The sequence below is a fragment of the Dipteris shenzhenensis genome, chromosome 15, assembly GCF_047967505.1.
Source record: "Dipteris shenzhenensis isolate YYH24624 ecotype China chromosome 15, Dip_SZ_1.0, whole genome shotgun sequence".
Classification (NCBI taxonomy): Eukaryota; Viridiplantae; Streptophyta; class Polypodiopsida; order Gleicheniales; family Dipteridaceae; genus Dipteris; species Dipteris shenzhenensis.
Window position 1 is genome coordinate 16,748,732 of NC_141610.1, and position 13,255 is coordinate 16,761,986.

General features: G+C 44.2%; 1 protein-coding gene across 1 annotated transcript in view; it reads right to left on the reverse strand.

Annotated features, from left to right (window-relative positions):
- Window positions 1–884: 884 nt before the first annotated feature.
- LOC147893455 (BTB/POZ domain-containing protein At1g55760-like) overlaps window positions 885–13,255 on the reverse strand; it is a 29,757-nt gene continuing 17,386 nt past the window's right edge. The window contains exons 4-5 of the mRNA XM_087386005.1: window positions 5,383–5,501; window positions 885–1,711 (exon numbers count right to left, since the gene is read on the reverse strand). Coding sequence (XP_087242131.1) covers window positions 1,106–1,711; window positions 5,383–5,501 — 725 coding nt within the window. The 3' untranslated portion in view covers window positions 885–1,105. The remainder of the gene's footprint in view (window positions 1,712–5,382; window positions 5,502–13,255) is intronic.

A 13,255-nucleotide genomic window follows, 5' to 3' on the forward strand; every position in this document is an offset into this window, starting at 1 on the left:
AGGTTGAAAGAAGCTTTTCGACAACTTATTTTAGCAACAAGATCCATTGGAGAACATGATCTTGAAAATAAATTTCAAAACACATCATCTTTGATAAAGAGACATTGTTTTTGCAGCATCATTGCATGCGTACGCATTTTTTTGCAATGTATACTCTCAAAGGCTTGGAGCATGTTTTCATGGTTGCATTTTCATCAAAGTTTTTAGGCAACGATATGTGTGAGGGCAAGGCACATTTTTTTTTCACTTTTGGAGATCACTGGACAAGATAGTTGCCAATTGCATCACTATGTTTTGGAAATGTCTTAGAAATGGAAATACAATTTGATGCCACGGCATATGAATATGCACTTCTTATCTAACTATTTGAGAAATGGGATCAGTTGACCGCTGGAATGAGACCGCCTTGAGGCATATGTAAGTTCTTTCTTATGAACATGATTATATATATATATAAAGAGAGAGAGAGAGAGAGAGAGAGAGAGAGAGAGAGAGTCCAGCCATTCAAATCAATAAGAGGGAGGGGGATAAAAGAGAAAAGCAGTTAGTAACTTAGCCAAAGGACCATATAGCCATAGCTAACGAAGATTTTCTAGAAAAAGAGAAAACGGACTTGGAATATGACATTAAGCTAGTTGAGACCTTGCTAAAGCACTTCCCTCCAATGAGAAAGCACTAAATAGAAATGTGAAGCCAACCTAGGACAAGCAAGCTTGAAAAGTCGAATTCAACAAAGCTTCCTTATCGACATGTCCTAAGTGGCACACCTTCTATCTCTCAAAATCTAGGTCATGAACAATGCTCCTACTTGCACCTAATCTTAAAATCCACAAAAGAAATTATGGTTAGAAAAAGGAAGAGATTTCCCTGAAGATTATCAGCCATCATCAAAACAAGGTCCCACGTACGACATGACATCTGAGATAAATGCAGGGCAACAAACGAGCTATTTGTAAATGCTCTACTTGTCAGCACAGTACCCAGGCTGCAGCATCCAAGATATGAGAATTTGAAGTCATCTGTTGTTGTCTCACAAGCTATGATACATCCATCATATACACACTTCAGAGCCATTATTCAATGTTCATCCAAGCATAGAAATCTGTCACCCGCCTCTCCACAGATTCAGCAGCTCCTGAAACATCTCCATTATCAGGTCACGGTCTGCATATTGCAGGAACACATTCAAATCTTCACGTACATCAAAAACTTTGCCAAAGTCCAAGAGATACTTCAAACATCCTCGTTTCAAACAAGGTAGGTGATAGATCCAGGCATGCTGCAGCCTTTCGAGGACGTTCTTGGTATCGATATCCTCTAACAGGCTTTCTTCACAAGCTTCCTTCAGATCACGTATGTCATACTTGTCTGAGGCTCGGAGAAGGGAAATCCTATGTTTTTGAAACTCATCATAATCTATTTGTCCATAGATGTAGCTCAAAAGAGCTTTGCAAGCCTCAAGGGTCATATCATCAATGTTAATTATAGAAGATTCCTTCTCTCTGAGATCATGAATAAACATACTCTCAAAAACCGGGGATCTGGCTGAGAGAATAGCTCTGTGAGCACCTATGCTACCATTAATTGCATTTATTGTTACATCGCAATGTAGTCCATCATCAAACATGCGGTTCAGACATTTCAGAACCCCCTGATAAGCTTGGTTCTTGATGCCTCCTTCACTTGACCAGATAGAACTGGGATCGCCTCCCTGAAAAGTAAGCTCACTCTGTAAGTTCGAAGCTCCAATGAATCCTTTAGGAGAACATCCCAATTAAAAAATATAATAGCATCCCACATCTCTGCTTGTTCTACAAAGCCAAACCATCAATGCCCAACATAAAACCATTCTGTCTCGTATAGTAAGAATATTGTGCATATGCACACATGTGCACAGGAGTATATAAATAAATCATCTCTCTCTCTCTCTCTCTCTCTCTCTCTCTCTCACACACACACACACACACATTTTTTTTAGTGAAATCTTATATTTCTGTGTGGGAAACCTCAAAAGAGGTAAAAACCCACCAATAAGTACAAGAAAAAATTTTACAAGTAAAGCCTCAGAGCAAAAGTCATGAGGCAGCCAAGTAAAAAGTTACATATCAAGCTAGAGGAGGATCAAACACAGCATCCTCCAGCTTCAAATTATTGCTCTCTAAAAACTGATGTAGTGATGAAACCACACCATCAATAAAAACCAGCTGTTTTTTGCCCTTGTGATTCTTCTTGATATAGGCTGGTACTCGAAATTTCTGAATCACAGGGTCAAAAATCTGTTGTAACATGGGATGAAAAGATTCCAGTAAAAAAGGCACTTCTGTATCCCGAAGAGAAGGAGACTCTGGCACAGGCATCAGAGGCAAAGGAGCTAGATCAAAATCTGTATCCTCCGACGAAAGAGCTGCATCTGATAAAGCAGGACTCAGCATTTCAGCTTCACTTCGAGGATCAACCTGAGAAAGAGCATGTGCAGCATCTTGTATGATCCCCTCTGCAAGGGGCACATCCATATCTAGAGGAGAAGGAGGCTGATGATGCTCAACGGAAGTCGGATCCTAAACTTCTTTAGCAATTGTGATTTTTCTACCTTCCTCCAGTAATGCTTCAAAGCAGTAAAAGAAAGCTTATCTAGTAAAGCTTTAGCAGAAACCGGAGGAGAAGGAAGAGTAAAGTTTACAGTTGAAGAAGGAACAGGAGGAGTGGTCATGGAAGCCGAAGGGCAAGCACGTGCAAAATGACCAACCTGCCGGCACCGATAACATGCTGTAGGAAAAGAGGCAAAATGCAACCTGATGCGCATTGATGAGCAAATCCCAAATCAACATCCAGAGTAGAGGGCACGGGTTGCATCATATCCCATTAAATACAAAGGCGAACATCCCAAGTAGCCTGGAAAAACTCCTATCTTGGAGTATGTAGAGGCCTCCCCAAAAAAGTTGCAAGAGTAGGAAGATGCTGAAGAAGAGGCAGAGGCAACGCTTTGAGGGTAATCCAGACCGGACAGTGAGTTAGAAGAGAGGCAGACAGATCAAAAAGCGGATCCCAAGGCATCACATAAGCAAAGAAACCAGCCCCATGAATACCCGCACGATTGACAAGTCCGCTCCACCACATCAGTCGAAGAGCAATGAGCATACTCTGCCCATAAAGTAGAGATAGACCCCAAACTGCTACGCTTGTCGAAGACCGGAAACCAGAAGGGCAGAATCCAAAGAACAAACAAGCGGTGAACCCGATGAAGGAACATCTGTAATGGAAGCAAAACAGATCTGGCGAAGAAGGTCTAGTTGGAGGGAAGACGAAGGACCATCCACAATATCCAGCTTTGCCGATTTAACCAAAGTGAAGTGAGGCAAAGCACCACGCTTCCGCCGAAAGAAGACACGTGCAGGAGGAGCAGAATCTGGTGCTCTGTGCAAGAGGCTTACCCGTGTACCAGCGAGAGTGTCTACCCATGAGAACACTGTATGAGAGCTTCCACTGGGGTCTTATGCTCGAGCTACCATTGGTGACTTACACTAAAACTATCAAAACCAAGTCATGTGAGAACATGTGTGTGCCAAGGATCAAGCTTGTAGTAAAGCGATGACACTAGGTGTCGAGACTAGCCGAGAGGCTATACAAGGCTGATGTGTATGCGTGTAGGAACCAATGCCAAAGAATATTCAACAATGTGTAACTTTACATGGGTGGCATGTGTGTGGAAGAAGAAGAATGCAACAATCTTGAATCCGAGAAGATCACTCTACCAAGTGTCACATTGGGCTGAAGCTGAGAAAACAAAAGAGCCATTTGTCGGAGCAACAGGAAGAGGGGAAGGTTCATCTATCTCATTTGCACATCAAGGTTTGCAAACTCTCCATCTATCTCATTTAGAATATTTTTGCACATCAAGGTTTTTACAAGCTCACTGTGACTTATAGAGACAATAAGCTTGCTAGTAACATCTAGCAAGCTTTATTTGAGAAGTTCAGAGTTATTTGAGGTTTTCTACATTACAAACGGACAAAATACATGATCAACAGTAAATGTGGGAACAGTTTCTACCCTTGGTAGAATCTGATTTTCCATTCTTCATATGGAAATCATCTTTCGAGATCGTCTAGAATACCAAATTCATTTGTTCTTGTAAAATTAGGCAGTGCATGGTTTTTCTTTTAGGAAGAAATAGTTTGGGCATATATGTTAGTTTTATGCTTGCTCTTATGAGGCCTACTTGTGTATAAGAGCATTAGGATCTTCTCTGGAAAAACAAATAAGGGCATTAGGATCGCCCCATAACTCCTCTTGCTAATGTTGTTTATGGATTTTAGAATCTGAAGTTGAAGAATTAGAAATAACTATATGCTAGTTATGTGAATTTCTTATTTATTTTAAGTCACTTCAATGGGTGCTATCAAGTCCTTTGTCTCTCTCAGGCATGCCTTGACACCCAGCTTTGTACTCTATTGCATCATTAAGAATACCTTTAGGGGGGAAAACTTACATGATAGAACCCTTATTGAGGAAGAACACAACCAATTTGAGTCTCTTAGTGAGCCAACTATGCACACACATTGTATACCAGCTCTAGATTATAGGATGCATCCAGAATGAGCCATGGGTGTGGGCTAATGGATATAGGCAAACTCAAACACACCCACTGGTTCTCACCTACCACCTAATGCTTCACTTTTCCCACCTACCTTCGTCTTCAAACACTTGGCAAGTCTCCCTGCAGTTGGCCCTGCTTGCTCAAACTAGCTGCCCCCAAATTTCCCTCTCCACCTCTATTTAGAGACACCCTGTACCCCAAACATTGTATTCGGAAATTGCTATTTGTTGAAGCTTCTCCAGTAATAAAGCAAGTCCTACAATCATGTACAACATGACACGATGGAGCACAAGGGAAAGTAGAAGGGGTAGGTGTAAATCCTCTCTAAAAAGGCTTCAATCAACTTATTGCCACTGCACATTATTTGAAAAATCCAGTAATCAGGCAGTATTTTAGAAGACCAAATGGATTCGTATCCTCGCTGTGCCACCAAGGAAAAAAACTAAGAAAAAACAACCGAATATTTACGACCATGAGGAAATTCTGATTTGTTAAAGCTTTCCCAATGCTAGAACACAGCGTCTTTCATAAATGCATTCTCTTTAGCAGTACAGGCAAACAAAATAAAGCAAGCCCAACAAATCAAGTACAAGGGGACATGATCGAGCACCAGAACCGTTGTAATTCCCTCTAGAAAGACTTCAATCAGCATAATCAGGCAGCATTTTCATCCCCAAGAACAGTTTTAAACCATAACTGATACAGAGTGTTGCTTTCATGTTAACCATGCATAAGTCAAATATTAAGGTATTGCGTGAAAGTCTAAAAATGGAAGAAACTCTCACATTCGTAGATACGGTTTTCAAGTCGAGAAACTCGACATCAATGATAAGTTTTGAATAAAATGGCATATCTACTTGCCACACAAAATCATCACTTGTGCGTAGAAGTTTGTCAATGACCTCTGCAAGCAAGTACCAGATTGCATCATTTATTGACCTGATGTGCAGCATGATAACACAATTTCTTCAAGAAACACCACTAAACAATTATAGAAAATTAGAATATCAAAAGACTAGAAAATAAGGCACACTAGCCAGCTCTGTTTCCTGTTATCACCCCCCTCCCTCATTGACCGCTCTACAACTGTCATGAAAACGCATTTCCAGTAAAGTAGTAAGAATTCTTGATCAGCTAAATCATAGCAAAAGATTGTTTCATTGCATTTTATTTCCTTTCTTGTTGTGTGTAATAATAATGTGACTTCTAAAACAATTTAAACTTTAACCTACATCATTAAAAGCATCAACACGCATATTGCAATTGAAAAGGATTGTCATCTTTCACACATAAATACGAATTTTGTAACAACAGAATGGCACTTAGACGTTAAAAAATCAGTAATGTTGTAAGGAAACAGACGTTTAAGCCTCATGTGTAGGATTGAATCATTGATTGGAATCAAAGAGCCTCAATTCTTGGGCATGTAGGTCCAGCAATTACCATGTTCAAGAGCTGCATGAGGAATTCCCCTAGACAATAGGAAGAAAGTTGAGAAATTTCTAGAGAGAGATTATAGCCCCATGGAAAATCTTAAAAACTCCATATTCCTCTTATTAAACATAACAAATAATAAGATTGACTTTTGCGTGAAGGACACTACATCTTTGAGTGTGATCATTATCACTAGAAGAAATGTCAAATGATTTCGGGGGAGGATTGGGGGGGGGGGGGGGACAATGAAATAGATGTCGGAGGGTGTTACACATACTTGGGGGTTACCTCTTTCGAACCTATTTTCACCATGAGACCGCTAATGCAGGCTCACTTGAGCAAAGGGTATGCCTCGTTGTTGGCCCCAGCATCCCCTATCTAGAATATCACGAGGAAGAATCCAGCCACTCATCCTCCAAGAGATGTACCGGCCAGAAAGTGCCTGCATGTAAAGCTGTTAGTAGAACTAGAGAGTTAAAGAGGAGTGACTCCGTGTTCACATGCTGGAAATGTGCCTGGAAACACTCTCGACGAGGAGGCATGTCCTCTGGTCAATCGTGCCTATACTGCCAGTTTCGTGATAAACTTGGAGCCCATGAAAATGAACCCTAAGTATATGTAGAGTCTAACTACCTCCAGCAGGTCCTTTTCACATGTGAAGGCCTCTCGTACAAAACTGTGAGATGCATTTAACCCTTGTGCTGTGTCTGATATCAACACCACATCATCTGCATACAGCAAGATGGGTATGACTAACTGTGTTAGGATCGATCCTCCTCAACTTCCAAGTGTGTCCACAAAAGAAGCCAGCTCATCTATGTGAAGTCCACGTCTCTTCGATTTTATGATGTGTGATCAAATGTTCCACATGATGGAGGAGTGATTGAGCCAAGCTTTGGTCACCCATGGTCATACTGCCACTTCTCAGCTGAAATAGAAGAGGCTTGGGTTTAGTAGTCACTGTGATCCGCTTTGGGTCGATGAGCAACTTTGACACGTTACACACTGGCCGCTAAACCAGTAAGCTAGTAGGCTAAAAGTGGAGACCTCTGACTTGATATTGTAGGCCCTAAAGGTGTGTATTGAGCAAGTCATGCCTTTGGTGTGTCGTCGCACGAACACAAACTACTCTCCATCCAAACACCAACAAAAGACCCAAAAATCCACGACTGTCACACGGGCTTCCAACCTCATCCCCAGTCCCCATGAGCTGGACCATGGTAAGTTGGAACGTGCTAGAGGGTGTGCAGCGTAAGATACTTTATTGGAGCTTAGTCAAACTCTCTTTAGCACAACGTAAGCTACTTTATTGGAGCTCGGCCAAACTCTCTTTAGTACGGTGGGCCCTTATGGTCAACCAAGTCCTCCTAACCACAACCTAGTATATAGTCTCATGTTAGTGTTTTCATGAGGGAGCATTGGGCAAATTGGGCACTTGGCGTGCAGCTTCTTGTGGGCATTACCCCATGAGGATTTACTTGGTTTGATATGACCCATCCTCAAATATCATTTAATTTTCCTTGCAATCTCATCTTCTTCCATTTGACTTACGGCACCCGAAACATTAGAGCCAGGCTCGCGTCGCAAATAGTGATTTTTCCCTAGGAAGACGGAGGACTTGGCATCATCGATCTAGAGGTGCTGAGTAGAGCCTTGCTGGGCAAGCTTATAGTGCACAAGGGAGACTCACAGCCATCTCATAGGTGGATCTTCTCATAGGCTCCCCTCACAAAGAAGGGATCACATTTTAAGGATCTTGCATAGGGTGTGGCGGCATTTGGTAGGTGGACTCATTCGAGCCAGCCCTCAGTGAAGAAAAAGAAAGATATATTAACGTCTGCAAGAGGCCTCGCGGGCCTATGAGACAAAGTACAAAACCAAAAGTAGCTCATACAAGCCACTAAGGGCTGAAGCAAAGGGATCACTAAGGCCCTTGCTGAAAGCTAAGTGCTAAACTAGTGAGGCAAAATAGCAAAGTGGAAAATAGCACAATAGTATCAGGTGCTCAGAGCTAATGCTCCGAGTACACGCTCAGGCTCCATATGTCCAGACACCCTGGTGGCTCTCTGATTGGATGAGGAGCTCTCGTATCTATATCTATCGAGCTGTCTCTCCAGGTGGCGGAGGGCATGGTCTCCTCGATCTCTGTATCCGATGGGCTACGCCAAGGGTGACGCTTCGTCTTTGGCGGTCTCCTCTCAAGAGGGCTGAAATAAACTGGACCTCCACCGTGCGTGCTCTGGTCACTCTCCGTGCCACATGTGGACTGTGCACCTCTCATCTGGTAGCATCGTGGTGGTGACTCTCACTGCTAATCCATAATGCTCTCATCTCATTGAGCTCCTCTCCCTCAGCCTCCCCGAGAGCCATCTCAAATGCATAGAAGTCTGTGACACATGTCTGTGCTTGGTCGATCTCAGTGACTTGTGGCATCGCCTCCTGCTGCTCTCTCCCCTGACGCATCAGTATATCTTTGTGTCGCCGCATCTCAATCAGATTTAGCCCAATGCAAACCTTGTCGAGAAAATGGATCTGCCGTGTAAGCAAACCAAAGCCATGCCCCTCTCAAAAGAGGCATTGATATCGCCCCTGGATCTCATAGTAGAGTGGCCACCTCTCCCATCAAGCATAGTTTGTAGAACGTGCTCCTTTGTCTCTACCTCTCCCATCAAGCATAGTTTGTAGATCCTCTGCTCTCTGAGTATGCCTGCAACTCTCCTTGCCTCAATCCTTGAGACTCGCAACTGTCTAATGGGGATCCTCAATGCATGTGAGACTCTCCTATCTTCGAGATACTGGGTCTGATAACGAGACCATACTTCAAGACCCTCAGGAAGTGGTCATGGTAGAACTGGATCTTGGTGGGGAACTCCTGGTCTCGTGCCCCGAAACCCGAGACGTGTGTCCAACCCTATGATACGGTTGATCTCATATCGTGGAATCATCTCGGGTGGTGCATCGATGCTGTACTGAAAGGAGGGAAGTCTATCCATTTGAATGCCGTGACTACAAAACCATGTGGATAGCCGTGCGTAGCATGTTGTATCAACACCGCTCTCTGCCAGTCGCCTGGAACACTCTAGTGCTAGCCTCGGTAATCTCCACTGGGATAAGGCCCAAACTCGGTGGAGGAATGTCACTGTCTGAAAGATGGCATCAACCTGGAGAGGGGTCATGGCGAACTCTACTTGTATAATTGATGGGGAACCGAGAGCTTACTCCAAATCATCCTAGATCCCATAATCCCCTGTAGCCTCTCAAATCTCTTCCACTCTGTCACTGAAATGTCACTCCCCCAGAAAGGTGCTACATACATGGCAGTCGGTCTCACCAAGGTGTCAAAAAGCCAACCCTTGGTCGGAGGGTCTTGGAAGTGTGCCTAGAAGCACTGCCTCTCTAGTCGCAGACCAGAGCACCCCACCCTTGTGTGAGTCGTGCTATAGCTGCATGGGTCATGGTGAAAATTGGTCCAGTGTGGGGCTTGCACTATCTCCACTGGCTCATCTCGATATGTGAAACTTTGTCCACAGACACTGCTCGCGAGGTGTTGAAGATCATAACCTTGGTCTGTCCAAGGTTAATTGTCAAGTCCCTCTCTCTGCAAAAAATTTCCATAGCCTCGAGATGTTTCTACAATCCCTTTCCTGAGAATGATAAGAGGGCTATGTCGTCTGCGTACAGCAATATTTGCACCATCAGGTCAGCTAGAATTGAACCCTCTCCACCTATACGATCTACAAAAGATGTAATCTCATCGAGATAGAGCCCGAAGAGAGTTGGTGAGAGGGAACAAGCTAAGAAAACACTTTTAGACTCAAAGGACATGTGCAGTAAACAAGGGATACGTAGTGGGCTTGGGCATATGTAGAGTTGTCTCTCTAGGACAGGAGCAGCTCAAACAATGTGCAGGTCCAATACGATGCCTGGCCAGTGTGGTCCCCACTAGTAAACCCCCCCGCAAACATTGCCACATGAAGACCTTTTGATTCAGAGGAAGTCCATTCTTTCATATGTTACGCAGGCATATTTTCCATCATTTGAGAGGTTTGTTCAACCACCAAAGCTCATTCGCATGATGATGTACCCATGGCGGGGTGATGAGCCGATAAGCTCTTGCGACGGTCAGTTTCATCATGGGAAGGTTCTAGCAACCAGTTTTTGGTCTTGCAAATTTCCAATCCTCCTAAAGACGAGGAATCGGGAGGAGTGATTGAAGTAGCTCTCGTAGCTTGTGACAAACAAGCCTGGAAAGCATGCCCAAAGCATGGTGCCTCTTGGTTACAGGAAAAGACATGCAAGTACCATCATCTTGAATCTCATATTGCACGTATTTGACACCTTTGCATGCAAGAAAATATGCCTTTCAGGGCTCTACCATAGCAAGAGGTGTTGGAAAGAGCCTACTCCGATGTACACACACACACACACACACACACACACACGGAGTTTAGGGTTAATGGAAGCCTAGCAGAGGAATATTTGTCTCGTGCTCGCACATAAATCAACACACACACACACACACACACACACACATATATAGTTTGGGCTTGACATAAGTCTACCGGAGAAGTATTTGTCTCGTGATCGCACACAAATCATCTGAATGCATGCAAACTCTATCTACTTGTAAAGCTACTACGGGCCACGATGTCCAAACTAAAGCATTTCGTCCATTGTGTAAATGTTCTTTGTCCACTGTAAAACACTCGCATGTGCCATCAACCATACGTGCCTTCACACACTTTTGCACCATATTGCAACATGAACCAGTAATCTAAGTTGAGTCTTGCTTCTCTTTATGAGCGCACATTGCTCATACGTGAGTAGCACACATTGTCTTGGGATTGTTGTCTTGGGATTGCATGTAGGAATAGGCATGCTGAGAGATCGTGAGGACAAAATTACGCCAATATTTGGCAATCACGGTGGGACCCCTACAAAAAGAACGGTGAGTCAGTTACGTTAGTGCACTAGAAGACCATCATGCAATCATGAGTTGGGTACACAAATTAGCCATGCTGTCAAAGCACAAACTATACTAATTGTTGGGATTTATGTCCTGCTTCCGTCGATTCATACAATTGGGCGACGGCGGCTGTCATGAGGTTTTTTCAGAACTATGACATCACCGACCTATGGAATGAGGACTGCAAACGTGCAGCTGGGCACATTAGCGATCGCACAAGTAGATGCCAGACAGTAGGAATGAACGATGCCAAACATACGCAGCCCACGCAGAACACAAGAGGTATGTAAGGATGGATTGGAACAATCAAGAACAGCAAGATAGGTTAGAAGTGACGTGAAACTTGGGATTAGAGAGCAGAGGCCCAGCACGACCAGATTTGACTATACCACAAACCCGAGTGTACCATGAGGCACAAGGAGGTTTGGGCCGGACTCCGATAGGAGGCATAGCATCTAACTAGCTTGTGGAAACCTGAAGCAAACCCATTCCAGTCATCTCAAATCCAAGGCAAACCAAGAAGCCCTGGCATAGACTGCGAGAGGCCTTGGGGGAGCTGCAAGGAGAAGAGCACTCCGAGGGAGCTACGTCAGGCCGTGCGAGAACAAAGCCAATGACCTCAGACTTGAGGAGCCATAGGTGCCAGAGGATGGCGTTGCCACTCCACGTCAAAGTGAAGTTCCGGGACTTTAGAGGTGCTGAGAATGAAGATCCTTACAACCAGCTCAAAGTTTCCTCTAAATATGCACCATCAATGGGTGCACAACTGAGGATGACTTTATGAACTATTTTCCTTGCACTCTGAGCCACTTTCAGTATATGCTACGCAATAGTGCATTTTTCAAGATTGGGAACATGCTTTTCTACCAGGAGGTAAACAAAGAGGATGTCAAGACCAAGCTGAACAGCCAAAAGCTAAAGAAAAATGAATACATCCAAGATTTCATGTTGTGGAAGAGAACCCTGGTGAATCAGCTTCTGAACCCAACAAGGACCTATGATGAGTTGCTCAACTGCGCAATCACCCTCTAGAATAGCACCATGGCCTGGCCAAGCCAAAGGCCAAGATGAAGATTGAGGAGAGTGATAAAGAAGTAGCAGCCAGGTCATCCCCAGAACCCAAGAATTAGGCCTCGACGGCCCAGCTGACAAAAGCTCTATACGAGCTAGGCATCCGTGGGCAGACCCGGAGAGCTAATGAAAAGTAGTGTAATAAATGCTCTCGAGGCAGACACACGGAATCGTAGCATTGCACCAAATACTGCGAAATCTGTGTCAAGTGCTAGTAAGGCAACAAACAAACCATCGAAATCAATCAAGTGTCACAAGAGCAAGGCTGACCGAGGATGCAAGAGCAGCCACCACATCAAAGCAAGGCCGAGGCCGAGGTCGAAACCAGCCTTGAGACCATGTTTATCGAGATTGATCACCTCGACGAGACTTCCAAGACCAAGGAAAGGCCAAAGTCACGTGCTTCTTCTACAAAGAGGAAGGGCACATGAAGAGGGAGTGTAAGCTATGGCAAGAGCATGTCAAGCTTCTTTGTCTTCGTTACAATTGTGAAAGGTATGAGGTAGATCCCGATGTGGAGTAGCAGAGACACCCTCAACACAAGTCAATGTGGCGACTGACTCACAAGGGTTGATTCTTGAGCAATAGAGGGTGCAACCCTAGGCCCGGGATATTGACCAGAAAGAACAGATCTAGGTATTGGCACAAATTGCCAAGAAGTTGAAGGGCAAGGCTCTAGCCATTGAGATGCCTTCGGAGATTCCAAAAGCAATGCTAGGAGTACCCAAGCAAGGATAGGCAGTCTAATTATGGCCCAAGCAAAGAGTCTCCAACCCAGCCCCATCACCGAGTAGACAAGAAGTAGCCGAGGGATGAGCCAAGCCAAGATGACCACACCAAGAACCAAGCCGACATGCAAGACATGACTCTAGATCCGAGAACGTTGCAGAGCCATTAGTCCCCAACTCCAATCCACCAAGAATGCCACAAGCATCAGAATGCCACAAGCATCAGAATGCCACAAGCATCAAACACACCAAGTTAGGATGACACTACTGAAGACCGAGTATGTATATACCTAGATGAGTCCAAGAACATGCCCAAATTCATCCTCTAAAAACACAACATAGTGCAGTTTCAATCTCATGATAGTCACTCATAAGGTTGAAAAGCATAAACTCCATAACGCATAGCAGGGACTAGCTATTATGACATCCCCACCTGACGTCGTTAGCGCCCAACGGTGG